The 18,731-nt window shown below is 39.3% G+C and overlaps 1 protein-coding gene across 1 annotated transcript in view; it reads left to right on the top strand.

Annotated features, from left to right (window-relative positions):
- Positions 1 to 12,963: 12,963 nt before the first annotated feature.
- Positions 12,964 to 18,731, top strand: part of igsf21a (immunoglobin superfamily, member 21a) — an 86,375-nt gene continuing 80,607 nt past the window's right edge. Inside the window, exons 1-3 of the mRNA XM_037679895.1 lie at positions 12,964 to 13,139; positions 13,243 to 13,255; positions 13,526 to 13,647. Coding sequence (XP_037535823.1) covers positions 12,964 to 13,139; positions 13,243 to 13,255; positions 13,526 to 13,647 — 311 coding nt within the window. The remainder of the gene's footprint in view (positions 13,140 to 13,242; positions 13,256 to 13,525; positions 13,648 to 18,731) is intronic.

The following is an 18,731-nucleotide window of genomic DNA, read 5'->3' as shown; positions in this document are numbered from 1 at the left end:
TGCAGTGAGTCTGAACTGGTGTGATCTCTTCACCTTCCCAGTCAACCCACAGACAGCCTGTCTTCTGCCAAATTATAGCTATGGAAACTATCTCTGTTGGTTTGTGTCTTCGATGGTTTCAGAAAACACGCTTGCATAACAGTTAACCATCTGATTTTCACACTGCCTGGGTCTGACCCTGAACCCGCTACACCTCCAGAGTGCAGCTAAGTGCAGCTGGGCTGTTGGTGCCACAGTTTTCATGAAGCTCAGCTCTAATCCATGTATGTAATCTGTCACATCCAGCAGCAGCCAATCGCAATTCATTTGCACTCTGCAATGCTGGAATCAAAATTCCTGACAGCAGAGTGACACAGATAACAGGTCAGACAAAATATCTATCATGATGGTAGTGACATACTTTACTTTGTGAGAGCAAAAAAATAAATCCCTGTAATACTTGCTCAAAACCCAAACTAAAGACATGTTATTGCCATACAAACTTTCTGATTAGAATTTAACATCCTACTGGCAAACATTCTGTGTTCGATACTGTATTAGGCCTAAATATGTGTATTAAGGATGCGTGATATTGGATTTTTAGCCGATATCCAATATGCCAACGTGTTAACTTATTTGGCCGATAACCGATAACAATATTTTTTCCCCTAGACCTACTTAAAGAGACTATATAGCTTTCTCTGCTGTGGAATTAAAATACTACATTATTCTGCATGGTCTTTGTCAATTTGGCCTGCTACCTAATGCAGATGCCTAAAAGGGTGGCTGAAAATGATGCAACACTTCAACTTGGATTATGTTTAATGTCAAATTTATTCATGACATTTACTCTATCTAACACAATGACAACACTCGAACAGTCATACAGAAACAGTGCCTTACACATATATATACTCTCTCTCTCTCTCTCTCTCTCTCTCTCTCTCTCTCTCTCTCTCTCTCTCTCTCTGTCTGTCTGTCTGTCTGTCTGTCTGTCTGTCTGTCTGTCTGTCTGTCTGTCTGTCTGTCTGTCTGTCTGTCTGTCTGTCTGTCTGTCTGTCTGTCTATATAGTGTTCATTTTATTTTGTTTACAACAACTGATTCACACTTCTTTTTTCTTCTTCTTCTTTCGGCTTTTCCCTCTTCAGGGGTCGCCACAGCGAGTCATCCTCCTCCACCTCACTCTGTCCTCTGCATCCTCTGTCCTCACTCTAACTACCTTCATGTCCTCTGTAACTGCATCCATATACCTCTTCTTTGGCCGTCCTCTTTGTCTTTTTCCTGACAGCTGCATTTCTAACATCCTTCTACCAATATACCCACGGTCCATCCTCTTGACATGTCCAAACCATCTCAGTCTGGCTTCCCTAACTTTATCTCCCAGTTGTTCAACCTATGCTGTACCTCGGATGATCTCATTCCTAATCTTATCCAGCCTCGTCACTCCTAAGGAGAACCTTAGCATCTTCATTTCTGCCACTTCCAGTTCTTTCTCCTGTCTTTTTATCAATGCCACTGTCTCCAGACCATACAATATAGCTGGTCTCACCACTGTCTTGTAAACTTTTCCTTTGTCCTTTGCGGACACCTTTTTGTCAAAAATCACTCCTGAAACTTTTCTCCATCCATTCCATCCTGCCTGGACTTTTTTCACTTCTTTACCACATTCCCCATTTTCCTGGACAGTGGACCCCAAGTACTTGAAGTCCTGCACCTTTGTGACCTCTGCTCCTTGTAGCCTCACTGTTCCACTGGCCTCCCTCTCATTCACACACATGTACTCTGTCTTACTATGGCTGACTTTCATTCCTCTTCTTTCAAGTGCATACCTCCACATCTCCAAGTTCTCTTCCACCTGTTCCCTGTTCTCACCACAGATCACAATGTCATCTGCAAACATCATCATCCATGGTGATTCTTATCTGACCTTATCTGTTAGTCGTTCCATCACTGAAGCAAACAAGAAGGGGCTCAGAGCTGATCCTTGATGCAATCCCACCTCCACCTTGAAGCTATCTGTCACTCCTACAGCACATCTCACCACTGTCCTGCTGTCCTCATACATGTCCTGTACCAGTCTAACATACTTTTCTGCCACTCCAGATTTCCTCATGCAATACCACACCTCCTCCCTTGGCACTCTGTCATATGCTTTTTCAAAATCCACAAAGACGCAATGGAGTTCTTTCTGATGCTCTCTGTACTTCTCCATCAGCAATCTCAAAGCAAATATGGCATCTGTGGTGCTCTTTCTTGGCATGAAACCATACTGCTGCTCACAGATGGTCACCTCTCGTCTAAGTCTTGCTTCCACAACTCTCTCCCAGATCTCCATTGTGTGGCTCATCAACTTAATTCCCCTGTTGTTTCTACAACTCTGTACATCACCTTTGTTCTTAAAATGGGCACCAGCACACTTCTTCTCCATTCCTCAGGTATTTTATCACCCTCAAATATGCCATTGAATATTTGAGTCAAAAACGTCACTGCCATCTCTCCAAGACATTTCCAGACCTCCACTGGTATGTCATCAGGTCCTACTGCCTTCCCCTTCTTCATTCTTTTAAGAGCTTTCTGTACTTCACCCTCACTAATCTTTCCCACTTCCTGGTCCACAGTTTATATGACCTCTTCTCTTCTTTTTCTGTCATTCTCTTCATTCATTAGCTCCTCAAAGTACTCCTTCCATCTTCCCGTCACACTCTCCTCACTTGTTAGAACATTACCATTCCTATCTTTAATAAGCCTAACCTGCTGCACATCCTTTCCAATTTGATCCCTCTGTCTTGCCAATCGGTACAAGTCCTTCGTGCCCTCTTTAGTGTCCAGTCTCCCATACAACTCATCGTACACCTTCTGCTTTGCCTTAGCTACTTTCCTCTTTGCTCTACGTCCCATCTCCTTATATTCCTGTCTCCTCTCTTCAGTCCTCTCATTGTCATATTTCTTCTTGGCTAATCTCTTTCTCTGAATAGCTTTCCACACTTCACTATTCCACCACCAGGTTTCCTTATCATCCATTCTCTGTCCAGATGACACACAGAGTACCTTCCTACCTGTCTCTCTAATTACTGTTGCTGTAGTAGCCCAGTCATTTGGAAGCTCTTTTTTACTACCCAGAGTCTTTAACAGCTTATCTCTGAATTTCTCACAACATTCTTCCTTCTTCAGCTTCTACCATTTGGTCTTCTCTGATTTTACTCTTTTTCTCTTTTTCACAACAACAGTCATTCTACACACAACCATCTGATGCTGTCTGGCCACGCTCTCCCTGCCACAACCTTACAGTCCCCAATCTCCCTCAGGTTTCCTTTTCTACACAGAATGTAGTCGACCTGCGTACTCCTTCCTCCACTCTTATACGTCACTCTATGTTCCTCCCTCTTTTGGAAATATGTATTGACTATAGCCATTTCCATTCTCTTGGCAAAACCCACCACCATCTGTCCTTCTTGGTTTCTTTCCTTGACACCAAACCTACCCATCACTTCCTCATCCCTTCTGTTTTCTTCACCAACATGTCCTTTCAGGTCTGCTCCAATCACCACTATATCCTCCCTGTGAACACTCTCTATCACTTCATCCAGATCTTTCCAAAATGTATCTTTCTCCTCCTCATCACATCCAACCTGTGGAGCATAACCACTGACAATGTTTAGCATCAGACTTCTACTTCTACCTTCAGGCACATCACCCTATCTGACACTTTCTTCACCTCTACTACATTCTTTGCCAACTCCTCTTTTAGGACCACCCCTACCCCATTTATCTTTCTATCCCCACCATGGTAAAACCGTTTGAACCCTGCTCCAATGCTGCGAGCCTTGCTGCCCTTCCACTTGGTCTCTTGGACACATAAAACATCTACCTTTCTTCTCTGCATCATGTCAGCCAGCTCTCTACCTTTGCCTGTCATTGTCCCCACATTTAGAGTTGCATCCCTCAGTCCTACATTCTTCACTTTCCTCTTCTCCCTCTGTCTACTGACACGTTTCCCTTCTCGTGGTTTTCGACTAACAACAACTGATTCACACAACAAATTTAAAACATCAAATTTCAATTGACTTTGGTTGGCCTTGTAGCTGTTTTAAGTGCTTTATAAATAAAGTGGTATGGTATGGTATGGTAGATTGGATGTTGGCAAATTGCATTTTATTTTGCATATAGAATCAAGTTACATCATCAAATTTTGCAGAAAAAATAAGGTTAGCTCATTTAGAATTTTTTTAACATGCATTACACAGTGTGTTGAGATTGTCAGAGCTTTAAGGTTACTGTATATGTTTGCGTCATTCGTTAATGCCCAGCCCAAGTTAGCTGTGCTTCCCCACTGAGAATTGTGAGAGACAGAGGAAGGAAAGGAGCTTTTTATTTGAGGCAGAAAATCTCTTTAACCATGTCGTCTTGTCACTCAGCGATCTGCAGGGGGGCACAACATGCAGAGTTGTAAACTCACAGGTTAAGAGCCAGGACCACCAAGGTTGCATGCTGAATTTGCTTATTGGATGAGCATTAACAATATGCAGCAAATCCACAAATGTAGCCACCATGTCTGAAACTCCTCAGTCAGCAGTCATGGCATATCTACACCTCAGCATACCCCTAACTTACATTTGACAGCTTAAGTGTTGCAGACTAATAACGTTAATACGTAATGCACTTTTATCCTATTGCATGCTATATTGGCTTGTTTATTATGCTATATTTAGGTACACTGCTTTGCCTCTGGTATATTTTGTAGAAGCAGTGGCAGCAAATATTGTCTATTACCTCACAGGAGCATGTCACATTATTGTTGTACTAAACACTTGTGTCTCATGCTGCTTACCTCCCAGTGTGTGGTCCTATGGTCTTCCAGTGGTTTCAGTGGCTAAAACGTAGAGTGATTTCTCCAAACAGAATGGTGCAGTGCCTCACTCCAAATGTTCATTGTCCCTTTGGGTTTAGAACCTAATATTTGCATGTTCTTAATATGTGCTGTCTACACACAGAATAAAGCACACATACTGTGGGTACTTATCCATGGTATGAAAAAGGGTTTCTACACCCCAAGATGCAATTCAGCATATCACTGACCTTAGATTAAAATAATAATGATAATTTACACACTATAGCAACATTGAACTTTAGTTAAACTTATATTTCACAAGTTCAAAATGCATAATTTATTAAAAGTAATTTAATGTCTGAAAAGATAAAAGTATGTGACCTATTCTGGGACAAGAGGTCTAAATTTATAATAATTCTTCTCTTGCATACATTTATTTCAGTTTTAAATATAATACAATATCACACTATGCTTAGGTCCATGTTTCAAAAACAGACTTTCAGAGATAATAATAGGCAAATTAGCATGGATATGAAGAAACGTGCTGAGCTTTTTTTTTTTTTTTTTGACAATGCTCAGAATGTGTCTTTTGTTGCTGCCTGACTAAGTCTTTAAATGAGAAACTAAACTGGTATAAATCTTATTAAGACATTATTTGGGAGTCATGGTGCCATTCAATGAAAGTGTAAGATTGCAATTACAAAGGCATATGTCAAATTTGGAAAAAAAATGCATTATCTATTTATAAGCCAGAAAGTGAAAGACATGATGCCTCTGGTTTTAATTTCATGTAGAACAATGAACTAAATAAACACACAAGAATGTTTTGTTGAAAAATGCACACAGGCAGAATTCAGTCCACCCGATTTATCTGTTGTTGGTTTTTTTTCTTTCTAAAATGCTGTTTTTTGGGGTTTTTTTCTAGCTTCTGCTTTTTCCGGGAATTACGAAGCAACATTCAGGTTTAATCTCTCATACCATGCATATGTTAGCTGAATCTCCTCCAGTAGCTGCTGATGCAGCTGCAGCCTATAAATAGTTCTGGTCCAGACATGCAGAGGGAGGGGCCTTTGCTTAGCCCCTGAGATCCAGTTCGGATCTGACCCTAATGATAGGTGGAATCATTAGAAGGGTAGCCCAGCTGGTTCGCCATGAAGGATGCAGGTCACTGAGAGAATCTGCCATAATCAGATCTGAAGAGAAGATTAAAATTGTGTTTTGTGCATGCTTAGATTCAGCCTATTGTCAGCTATCTGTCACAGTTTCTTCTTTTGCCTCATGACTTACTTTTGCCAACATCCACTTTCTGCCATAACGTCAACAAGGAAAGGTAGCTAATTCTTTACCATTTACTGGTATATCTGCCTTTTCATACCTCCAGTTGGCCAAATGTTGGAGGTTTTTGTGCCTCCATACCCCATATGCCTTGCATGGCCTGAATTCAACAAAGCAGTTGTAGCAAAGCTTTGCTTCCCTAACAGTTCTTTTCTGCAATCAAAGAGCATTCATCTCCCTCTTGTACAACCATTTTGGCACAGTTTGGGTCTCCTTTTTCCCTCCCACGCATTCTCCCTTCCACTGTTCTATTTCTCTCTCAGCCTTTTTATATCACAAACAGGTCTACTTTAGGAGACATCCACTCATGCAGATTCTTTCAAATTTATTACACATGGTCTCACAGGTCAGACTATTAAGAGGAAAAATCATTAAAGAGAAATAGAAATGGAGAGGTGAGGAATGTCTGTTTTTGAGCTAAAATATTCATTCTATTATTTTGGCTTTGGAAAAACAAAAATATGATACAATCATCCTTTTATAAATTGGCAGAAGCAATTACAATGTATGTTTAATTTGATAGTGAAAAAAAGAAAAGAATGATGACTAGAAAATGTTCTCTTTCCTGCCTGTATCTTGGGGGCTGATGAACAAATCAAATTAAGAAGAGTTTGTTTAAATCCTGCGACTTTACCAAAAGTGCAATGAGCTTTATTGTTTTTGAGATGTTGTAAATGTTTCTTTAAAATTTGATGTCTGCACAGTCACTCTGATAATCTCTTTATGCATTTGAATGTTTAACTGGTTTAGCTAACTGTCAAAAACAAAAAAATCATGGATGCAGTTACCGTATTTTCTGCTGTACACGTCGCATCATTTGTATTTCAAAACCCGATTTGTGGAAGCGGCGGGCATGCACAGAAGAACAAGCCTCTGCATTTCTTCAAAAATTGAACAAGATAAACACCTAAAAACAATTATTTGTTTGCTTGAAATCATAGTAAAGGTGTGTCTCAGTCTAACGTTTGCTTAATAAAAGGACTTTAAAGGTCAAATCAGCTGTATTTGCTGCCTCGGTGCTCTGAGAGCGCGCAGAGGGAGGAAAAACAGGAAGGAGGAACGCTGCTTGTTTCTTCAAAATTTAACAAGCACCTAAACAATTATTTGTTTGCTCGAAATTATAGCAAAGCTGTGTCTCAGTTGAACTTTTACTTATGAAATGCATTTTAATGTTCAAATGAGCTGCATTTCACCAGGCCGGTGCAGCTGGTTTGACAGTGAGCAGAACAAAGGTGGGATACTCAGACAAGCTGATTGTGTCATTAATAGCTAGTGAAGATTCTCAGTCATCCAGGACATGGTAAATTCAATACAGTTCAAGACAAAAATAATAAAGTATAAAATAAAGTATAATAAATAAAGTCCAGTTGTTTTTGTCTTGAACTTTTTTGAATTTGTCATTAAAGCCACATTTACCTATTTATTACATGATACAACAGCATGCCTTACTGCTACATCTACTCTCCTGCCATCTTGTGGCTGAAAATTGTACTTTTGTTTTTTTCATTCAGAATGAATGAAAACGGTAGGATGAGAAGCTCAGTCATCCGGGAGGGACTCAGAGTTGAGCTGCTGCTTCTCCACGTCGAGAGGAGCCAGTTGAGGTGGCGTGGACATCTGGTTAGGATGCCTCCTGGATGCCTCCTGGATGCCTCCCTGGTTAGGTGTTCCAGGCACGTCCCACTGGGAGGAGACCCAGAGGAAGACCCAGGACACGCTGGAGGGACTATGTTTTTCAGCTGGCCTGGGAACGCCTCGGAATTTCCCTGGAGGAGTTGGCCCAAGTGGCTGGGGAGAAGGAAGTCTGAGTCTCCCTAGTTAAGCTGCGACCCGCGACCCGCGACCTGACCCTGGATAAGTGGAAGAAAATTAATGGATTAATGAAAATGGTCATATCTCAGCCAAAAATCGGTTTATGAATATGGGAAAAATCTATAAATACATAGCTTCGGCCTATAAGTCACAGGGCATGTAAATTATGCATAAAAACATGACTTATAGGACAAACAATACAGTATTTTCATTTGTTCAACCTTTATTTAGACAGGTTAATTCCATTGAGCCTCAAGGACTCATTTACAAGAGAGACCTGATTTCAACAAAGAATGATGACAACAATGGACAACAGTGACAACAATAGACAGTTATAAAAAGGCATACAGATTTTTTATTTTATTTTTTTACAAATTAAAATAAGATGGCAAAAACAGTAATAAAAACAGCTAGATTGTAAAGCGAATGTAGAAAACTAAAAACAGGAACATGTCTGCTTTAAACCTTGCCAGGTGTACAACAGATTCTCAAAGCCACTTAGAGAGGTCAAGGTCGAGAGCTTCATTTAAAAAGAACAATTTGGTAGACCCCCCCCCCACCCAACATCCCCATTCTTTTTACTAAAAAATACCACTAGTGCCACTTCTGTTATTGCCAGAACATTAATTTTTGACATAAAAATATCTAACCTGCAACAAAGTTCAGTCAGGTCATCTGGACGGTTTCTTCTTTTTGGTTGTTGTGACATTTCATCCTTCATCCAAAGGACTTCATCATTCCGAGAAGCCACAACACACTCTGCTTTGGATGAAAGATGAAACGTCTCAGCAACAAAAAAAGAAACCGTCCAGATGACCTGACTGAACTGTGTTGGATTTTTTTATCTGGATTATTGAGCATGAACTTTGATAAACTGCATTATGTTAATTTATAGTGAATAAATATGGTTCCAAGTTCATATGGACTTAAAGAAGCCTTTACCTCCTCACAAATACATTTTGTATTTGTCCAATAAAAGACTGCATCACCTGCTGCCCACCCAACACCCACGTTCAGACACTGAACTACCTTAAGGCCATTGTATTGGCGCAAACTTAGCTTTAACAGGAATCATACATTTGAAGTGCATTTCTCAGAGGACTCGGCATTTATAGTGGTTCATCTGATAATGTGCTTTTTTATCTAAATGTGTTACTGCCCACATAAAGCTGATGTATAGCCCCAACTCGGTTTATTTTATCTCTAAAGGCTCATGACTAAAAGCGTCTATTCCTAAAACAATTATCGTGCACAAGGGTCAAAAACAAAGTGAACAGATTAAATACTACTGTGGGCTTTAAACGTGCTTAAATGTTGGCAAGCCAGAATATTACTTATGCAATAAACACTTCAGCAGGTCCTCCGGGTTTCCTGCAGAGCTATTTTTGATTCACTCAGCCTTCAACAATTCATCTTGGCTGTCCTTAAAAATATACACACCCCGCCCCCCAATAAATAAATAAACATCCATCCATCCATTATCTTTACCCGTTTATTCCATTTTGGGTCACTGGGGTCGCTGGTGCCCATGTCCAGCAATCACTGTGCGAGGGGCGGGGTACACCCTGGACGAGTCGCAAGTCCATCACAGGGCCAATAAATAAACAAACAAATGAATAAATAAAATGAATAAATAAATGTCTTTGGGTGGGGGTGATATTTCAATCAAAACACTTTAATCTACCAATATGACTTTGATAAAACACAAATATAGGCAATAAGTGACAAAATGAAACGGATGCAATGTTAATAGGTATTATCGAACACTATTAAACATTTGTTTTCATCTCACAGCTTTACTTTAAGTATTGAATGTGCAGATAGCAAATATAAGGGGAAAAAAGTAAAACATTTTGAAAACATTTTTTAATTTCCTTAAAATGCTTCTTATTTTGTGTGAATGTGAAAGAAAAATATTAGTTTGCAATCAATGGTTTACTATTGCAGTTTTTGTTTCTAACACCGTGTGTGAATGTTGATCCCTTGTGATGTGTCTAGAAAACAAATAAAAGGTGCTATAACTGGAGCAACGCCAGAAGTTTGGGTGGCTAGAAAACAATTTTCAAACACAGCTTTGCTTTTAGAAGCTGACCTTTACCTGTTCCTGCTCCCTGTTCTACCTCTCCAACTAAAGATGCATCGTTGCTCAGGGTTTACACCCGTTTACATCAAAACTGAGAACTGGACTCAAACTGGTGACTGGATGAAAACTTTTCCTCAAACTAGCATCAGAAAAAAGCTAAAATTATTCAGACTAATGCACATCTTTCGTTGCCTTTAACTTATTTTAAATTACCAACAAACGTGATCTTAAAATGTCTAAACAAAAAGGGCTGTATATGACAGAAAACGTTTTAAATGATTCCTTCAGATCATTGTACATTTTTCAGTCTTGCTTATTTGAATGAAACTTCGTTTTGTCTTTCAATGAAGCGATGCCTACAGTAAACTCAGAACGAATCTTGCAAAGCCTGGACGTTGTTTACGCGCTGGAAGGATTTGATTGAATTGGAATGACAGCATCAAACGAGGGATTCCTGTCCCACCAACCATTTTCCTCTTCAAAAGCTGTATTAGTGGCTCCATTAAAATCCTGTCACCCCTTTTTCTTTGTGGCTGTCGGTGGCTTTTCAAAAGAAGCAAAAAGTCACAATCATTCAAATGCTGAGTGACTTTAACACTTCTTTGAATATTGGAAATAAAAAAATAAAAAAACTGCTCTAGGCGATGTCTAACAAAATTAAAAGAAACAAGCGTTTTTAGGTTTAGGTTTTAGGATTTGTCATATGTAGATAAACACAAGGTCAACAATGCAAAAATCAACAATGCAAAAATAAAAAAATAAAAAAATACCAAAGCATGCAATAAAAATACAAAATCAAGGTGTCAAAAGTGGTAAAAGAAATACATCTATAGCAGCATGGTTCTGTTAACAGTGTGGTTCTGTTAACAGTGTGGTTCTGTTAACAGAGTGCTTCTCAATTATTTTCTGTTACGCCCCCCTAGGAAGAAGTAAATATTTTGCGCCCGCTCAACTCTCCGCTGCAACTGTAAATAGTATCATATTTCTATAAAATTGTTATAAGTACACCTTTGCATAACATTGTATCCTTATTAACATTACATTTAAAACAATAAAGAAATACAGATCAACTTACAAGAAAGATTGTTAACATTGTTTTATAGTCTGTAACAGAAAAGGCTTAAAGTGCATCCATTTGCCTGAAAATATAAAATAAAATCTATCCTTATTTAAACCGTAAACATTTTTGACCATTTGATACTGAAAAATCAAATTAATTACAATGAATAAATAATAATAAATTCAAATTGATCAGCAACATTTTAAGCCAGGAGTGACCTACAAAACAAAAATGAATAAAATAATTTGTGCTGATTTTTTATTTTTATTTTTTAAATCAAAATGAGGAAGTCAGTGTTAATGGCTACAATGAGCACGTTTTGCAGTGCACAGCTTTTTAAAGTGGAATTTGAAACATGATCCTGCAGCTCCTGCTCAATGTTTAGCTGGACCTGGACTTGGTCTTCAATGCAGCAACAGCAGAGAAGCTGCAAAGAGGGAGGGGGCTGGGGTGTGTGTGTTTGGAGGAGGGGGGGGGGGTTCCAGGGGAAAGCACTCACAAGAGAAGAACCTGACAAGCTGTTCAATGACAGAAAATATATTGTGTTAGCAAATAATGGAGTACAAACTTTTTTTAAACAGCTTTTTTTTTTAACAACAACTACAAAATAAAAACATAATTGTGCTTTGACAGTTGATAAAACAAAAAAAAAAAACCAACGCGAAAGAGGAAGAGGGGCAGGTAACGCTCTCGCTTTGAGTTTATATGCTGTCGCATGCGTGCTGTGGGTGACAAGCATCCAGAGCGTCACCAGCTGAGGAGGTGTCGGAGTTTCTCAGCAGCAGAGGGAAGCGACGCGGTTCAAGCATGGCTCCCCAAACGACAAGACAGACATATTTGTTCATAACTTTGTTATTAGTAAACCCGAGAGTTGCCGGATTTTAGCAAACAGTTGCCAAACGCACCCTGAGAAAATGAGAGTGGTGAAAAAAAAAAAAAACTACTCCCTGCCGCAAAATGTTCCCCGGGGTCACATGCGCCGCCCCTGGCATTGCTCTGGACCCCCCCTGGGGGGCACGCCCCATTATTTGAGAAGGACTGTCTTAGCAGGATGGTCCTGTTTAGCAGTGTGGTATCATTAGCAGTGTGGTTCTGTTAGCAACACAGTCCTATTAGTAGAGTGTTTCTGTTGGCAGTGAGGTTCCCTTAGCAGCATGGTTCTCTTAGCAGCATGGTACTGTTAACAGTGTGGTTCTGTTAGCAGCATGGTTCTCTTAGCAACATGGTCCTGTTAGCAGCATGGTACTGTTAACAGTGTGGTTCTATTAGCAGCATGGTCCTGTTAGCAGGATGGTCCTATTAGCAGCATGGTACTGTTAACAGTGTGGTTCTGTTAGCAGCATGGTCCTGTTAGCAGCATGGTACTGTTAACAGCATGGTACTGTTAACAGCATGGTCCTTTTAACAGCATGGTCCTGTTAGCAGCATGGTACTGTTAGCAGCATGGTACTGTTAACAGCATGATCCTGTTAACAGCATGGTCCTATTAGCAGCATGGTACTGTTAGCAGCATGGTACTGTTAGCAGCATGGTACTGTTAGCAGCATGGTTCTTTTAGCAGCATGGTCCTATTAGCAGCATGGTACTGTTAACAGTGTGGTTCTGTTAGCAGCATGGTCCTGTTAGCAGCATGGTACTGTTAGCAGCATGGTTCTTTTAGCAACATGGTCCTGTTAGCAGCATGGTATTGTTAGCAGCATGGTACTGTTAACAGTGTGATTATGTTAGCAACATGGTCCTGTTAGCAACATGGTCCCATTAGAACCATGGCACTGTTAGTAGTGTGATTCTGTTAGTGGCGTGGTCTTGCTAGCAGCGCGGTCCCGTTAGCAGCACGACTATAATAATGACCGTGGCAATGGACGATGACTGCCCTCCAGAACTGGGTCCGGCAGACAAAGAACATCCAATGTTTCCCCACAGAACCGAACTGTTCCATGGAGTTCGGTCCGTGCAGGCAGATGGAGGATCATGGAGACGGCTGCCATGACAGCATGAGCCCGAGGCTGGAAGGGGGCGGGGAGTCTTCTCAGTCATACCTGTAGCGTGGGTGTACAGTGTTGGTGCAGGATTTTTTAACTTACCCTCTGTAGTATTTTGTCTAATGCCATTAAATCTGCAAAAACTTATCCTGTTTCATGCAGAACTCTGTGCTGCGTCAGTCCTCGTAAGGTTTAACGATGTGCATAAAAACAAACGGGGCCATCCTATAAGACCATTCCTGGAATGTTACAACGTCAGCAGGTTTTCAATGTTTTGCTGTATTCATGATGCATTTATCATTGTCATTAAAACAACTGTCTGAACAGCTGAGTGCACGTCAAACTTTAATGTATGATTTGGTGCATCGGCTAAAAAGACATATAGGTCTTTTAATATCCATCAGTACAGGATCTCCCCTAATAATGGTCTTTCTTCGCTTCACAGGTCACAGATGGAGGTACCATCAAGCAGAAGATCTTCACCTATGATGCAATGTTTAACACAAATTATTCTCATATGGAGGATTACCGTCGACGTGAAGATCTTGTGTACCAATCAACTGTTCGGTAAGCTTTGAACATTTAGTGTTTTGTTTTTCATAATGACTACTTCTAATTTACCTAATCTTACATCAGATGTATCACTCTGCTCTGTTTTACACAATGTACATTCAAAAGTGCTCTCGATACTGTTATTTTAATTGCACAAAGATGAACCAGTTCAGTGATATTCAGATTCCACCCCTGCCATCTGCTGCGGTCAACAAGGCCAGACTACAGCAACAATGTGATGGGGTCAGTGTATTATTGCATATAGGACATGAGGCAGTGGCAAACACTAATCAGTGGCTTGTCTCAGGATTAAAAAGAAAACTGTCCTAAATGTTTAAACATCTGTCCAGAATGGGTCCTTTTTGAACTAGTCTAGTTCATCTATATCTGGTCCATCCATGTCTGTCAGATTAATATGTAGAAAAACAGTTGCGACAACAATCATAGGCAGCTCTGTGCTTTGCCACGTAGCTTTAATGTTACTGAGAGAAAATAAAGAAAGGGGGAAAAATAGAGTGACAGACTGGAAGGAGGAGTCATCTGGTGCTTTTAGCATGCTTACATATTTAGTGCATCCACAGGACTGCTTTATTTCACCCTTGAGCTTAAAACATATAACTGCCAGTCTTTTGACTAATCTCTAACACACCCAGTTTTGACTCCTTTGTTATTGCAAATATTTCAACATGAATGATCATTTACAGAAAAGAAAGTATTTATTTAACCTTCCTGTAGTGTTAGCTTCCTGTTACTATCCATGGTGTTTGGGGTCAGTTTTAATCCCAGTCTTAAAATTAACAAAATTATTCACAGTAAATGTATGTATGTATATATATATATATATATATATACATATATATATATATATACAGATTTGTTGTATAACTATCGGTTCCTTCATTAGGCATCCTTTTCCATAATAAAAATAATGACAATAATAATAATATTTTCAGTGTGGCATCCCATGACTGTCTTTTCAGCTTTCACCTCATTTTCAATATTAAAAGAAAAAGTGCAATGAAGCCCAGCAGAATGTCATAAATAAATTCAGTAGTCCTTCGCTACTTCGCAGTTCATTTATCTCAGACTCGCTCTATTGCGTTTTTTCAAAATAAGATTGGACATGACACACAATTGGCTGATTGATGGATGAGCCACACAATCTGCATGACATTTTTTATTTAAAATGAATTATTTTAAATTATTTTAAAAAGGGGAATGGTGTTGCAGAGGTTGGAGAAGGTTGGCCTGTGATCGGAAGATCGCCGGATCAAGCCCGGGTACCGACAACATCAAAAATGTAGGTGGGGTAGGTGAAGCACCCACACCTGCCCCAACCTCATTTACTCCATGCTGGGCCCTTGAGCAAGGCCCTTAACCCCCACCATCTGCTCTTCTGGGTGTCCTAGATAGCAGCTTTCTGTTCCACACATAGAGCTGTGGTAGCTCGGTGGTCTGTGGTTGCGTCAGGAAGGGCATCCGTCGTAAAAATAACTGTGAAGTCTTCATGTAACTAAGTTCGCTGTGGCGACCCCTAACGCAGGGAGCAGCTAAAAGAAGATATATATATATATATATATATATATATATATATATATATATATATATATATATATATATATACAGTATATTATTTAGCACCTGCTGCACCTTTGTGCATCCCATACTGCAGGATAAGCTTCCTGCTGCAGCTTATCAGCTGTTCTCTGTGCAGAGCGGGAAAGTGGGTGTGGCCAAGAACGCATGCTGGTGGCTGACGAGCAAAGTCAGGGATCTGAAATCATGACGTGATGTGCTCTTTTTAGAGCGTTTAGAGATTAAAAACCTTGTTTAAAACATTGCAAGAGTGTAGGAAGTGTTTAAAACTCCTTCATATATATATATATATATATATATATATATATATATATATATAAAATAAAATAAACTACTACTTACTATCTGTACTACTATTCCTACTTCACGTTTTTTCACTTATCGCGGGGCTTCAGGGTACAGATCCCCCTGAAATAAACAAGGGACTATGGTAATTGGTTATTATGTTATCTGACTGTTACTGGAGAGTATTTGAACACATCTCTGGAATAAATTTATTGTGTTTATTGATTTTTAAAATATTAACTAGAGTAACATCTTTGGTGCTGGGGTCAAAATTGACCTCTATGTTTACTTCAAGAAAAAAGGCAACTTTTTTTTTTTTTTTTTACTTTAATAATATAAATACAAATACAAAGTCAAAAGCAAAACAAATTTTAGTAAAAAAAAATGGAGATTTGCATGTTTAAACAACAACAACCACCAATCTAGCAAATCAATCAAGTACTATTTTCACACAAAGTTATTTTGTGCAAGATAATGTGCGTATGTACTTAGATGCATACAGTGACACTATTCATTTGCTCTTTACAGAAATATTATTTGCAGATGAAGCATGATACATTTGACTTTCTGTCCATTTTTCTGTGGCAGATCTAACACCGCTTCCTTGTAGGTATCTCACTTACAACTTCATTCAACTAGATTTGTGTTCTGAGTTACAGTATCCAAATTTTCACCTTTTTAATTTCAGCTCTAACCAACATTTACTGTTTTGGTTTGCTTCCATATGGATTTATTTTCTCCTTGTTGTTTTTGTATGGTTTCGCTGCCCAGCTGAAGATGATTTATCTGAACAATCCGACTATCCCTTTGGGAGAGTGAGCATTGTTGCAAAGGAATAGTACACACACTTAGATGCACAGAAACACGAGTGCACACAAACAGAAGACATGACCTCCCACACATCCACTCACTCGTATGATAAAGTGTGAGAAAACACCTCACAGATCTGTTGGACGCTGGATATACCTGCATCTGCTGCGCATCAGAGTGAATATTCCTGGTTATGTTCTTATCCACACCAAAACATCTTTTTGAGAAGAAAAGGACTGACATGAAATAAGAAGGAAAAGAAATCGTCATTCTAAGGACACATATTCAATGTTCAACACTTCTAAAGATGCAAAAATCTGAATTTATTCTTAGTATGATTGTTTACCTCCACCTAAGCAAGCTTTTATTGTGTATTCTTTTATATGTATTCTTAGTTTAGTGTATTCTTAATTTAGTACTTATTGTATTCTTAGTTTAGCATACTTCTTAGTTCATGTCTTAGATCTTACTACTGTTTTTCTTTACAATTTGTATTTTTGTTGGATGTAACTGGGACCCTGTGTACATTGTTTCATTCCACCTCATGTACCACACGTGAAGTGAATGACAGAAAAAGAACCTTGAATCCTCACGTCTTTGTATAAAACATTTGCAGCGTAAACATTTAAACAAGTAAAAGACAAGAATAAGAAATGCCAATTGTACAAGAAAAAACAAAGTTTAATTCTGTTCTTTTTTTTTTCTATTGCTTTAATGCAGAGAAAAAAATGTTTTCACAAGAGTGCTATTCCATTATTAGATGGTTTATGAGTGGAATTGATCTTGACATTATCCAGATTTGCCCTTTCTGTCTGGTTATCTTTTTTTTTTTCAAATGTGTTGCTTTAAAAGTGAAAGCAGCTATAACTCTCGCTGTATTCAAGCGTCAACAAAAAGAATTTGTCCTTGTAAGACAAATAAATAATTCCTGCATGTAGCTGGTGACTCCAGTACTCTGAAAGAGCACCAGTTTTCAAGCTCAAAATTATTATTTTTTTTTATTTTTTGTTTCGTCTTTCGTAAAAATATCTAAATTTGTCATAAAAAATGAATGTGGCACATCAAGGGCAAGTGTAGCTTTTATGTATTTGTGTGTGGGTGAAATGTCACAGAGATTTTCCTATGTGAATATTGCATTTCTCACTTTGTTTCTTGCCAGCAAAATTAAAGCCATCCAGCCATCCATTATCTTTTACCTGCTTTCTTCCTTTTTGGGTCACGGGAGTCACTGGTGCCCATGTCCAGCCATCACTGTGCGAGAGGTGGGGGACAACATGGACAGGTCTCCAGTCCTCCACAGGGACACAGACAAATGAGACAAACAGTCATTCACTCTCACTCACACCTAGACACAATTTAGAGTTACCAATCAGCCTAACGTGCATGTTTTTGGTCTGTGGGAGGAAACTGGAGAACCTGGAGAAAACCCACGCATGCACAGAGAGACCATGCAAATTCCACCCAGAAAGACCCCCGGACCGGGATTTGAACCAGGGCTCTACCAGTTGTGCCACCGTGCTGCCTGCAAAATTAATTATCATTTTCCGTTACCGTACATATGTACACAACTTTTTTTTACATCTGCAAAAAAGTTCCTCCATGCTTGATGTTTAATGTGCTTACTCACATTTTCTAGCACAAAAGTGAATAAAGATGTATTACTAATGTGTATGTTGTGTATTTATCATAGTTCATGCTCAGTAATTCATGTAAAAAAAATCCAACAAAGTTAAGTCAGGTCTTCTGGATGGTTTCTTTATTTTTTCTTTTTTTTTTTTTTTGTTAAAACATTTCGTCTTTCATCCAAAGGACTTCATCAGTCCGAGGAGCAACCACAAATTCAGTCCCACAAGCAGCACACTCACAAAGTGGACCAACCAGCTTGCAATTGATAAATGGTTTCTGGAGTCCACCCTCTCCCCCGTCGACTTCTCTTAGGCAGCGATGGCCAACGTGGTTCAAAACATCAAAGTTTGTGCTCAATAATCCAGGTAAAAAATAGTTTTACGTGGACTCCAGAAACCATCTTATTAACATCAAACTGGTTTGCCCACTATTTGAGTGTGCTGCTTGTGGGATTGAGTTTGTTGTGGCTCCTCAGACTGATGAAGTCCTTTGGATGAAATATGAAACTTTTTTTTTTTAAATCCGAAGGACCTGACTTAACGTTGTTGGATTTTTTACCTGGATTACTGAGCATGAACTTTAATAATTTGAACCACTTTGGCCATTGCTGCCCCAGAGGAGTTAACGGAGGAGAGGGCAGACTCCAGAAACCATCTTATCGCCATAAAACTGGCTTGTCCACTATGTTGGTGTGCTGCTTGTGGGACTGAGTTTGTTACAGCTCCTCAGACTGATGAAGTCCTTTGGATGAAGGACGAAACGTTTCAACAATAAAATAAACC

Source organism: Nematolebias whitei, chromosome 7, assembly GCF_014905685.2.
Source record: "Nematolebias whitei isolate Nwh7 chromosome 7, NemWhi1, whole genome shotgun sequence".
Lineage (NCBI taxonomy): Eukaryota > Metazoa > Chordata > Actinopteri > Cyprinodontiformes > Rivulidae > Nematolebias > Nematolebias whitei.
Note: the sequence above shows the minus strand (reverse complement) of the source record. Positions and strands in the feature narration are given on the sequence as shown.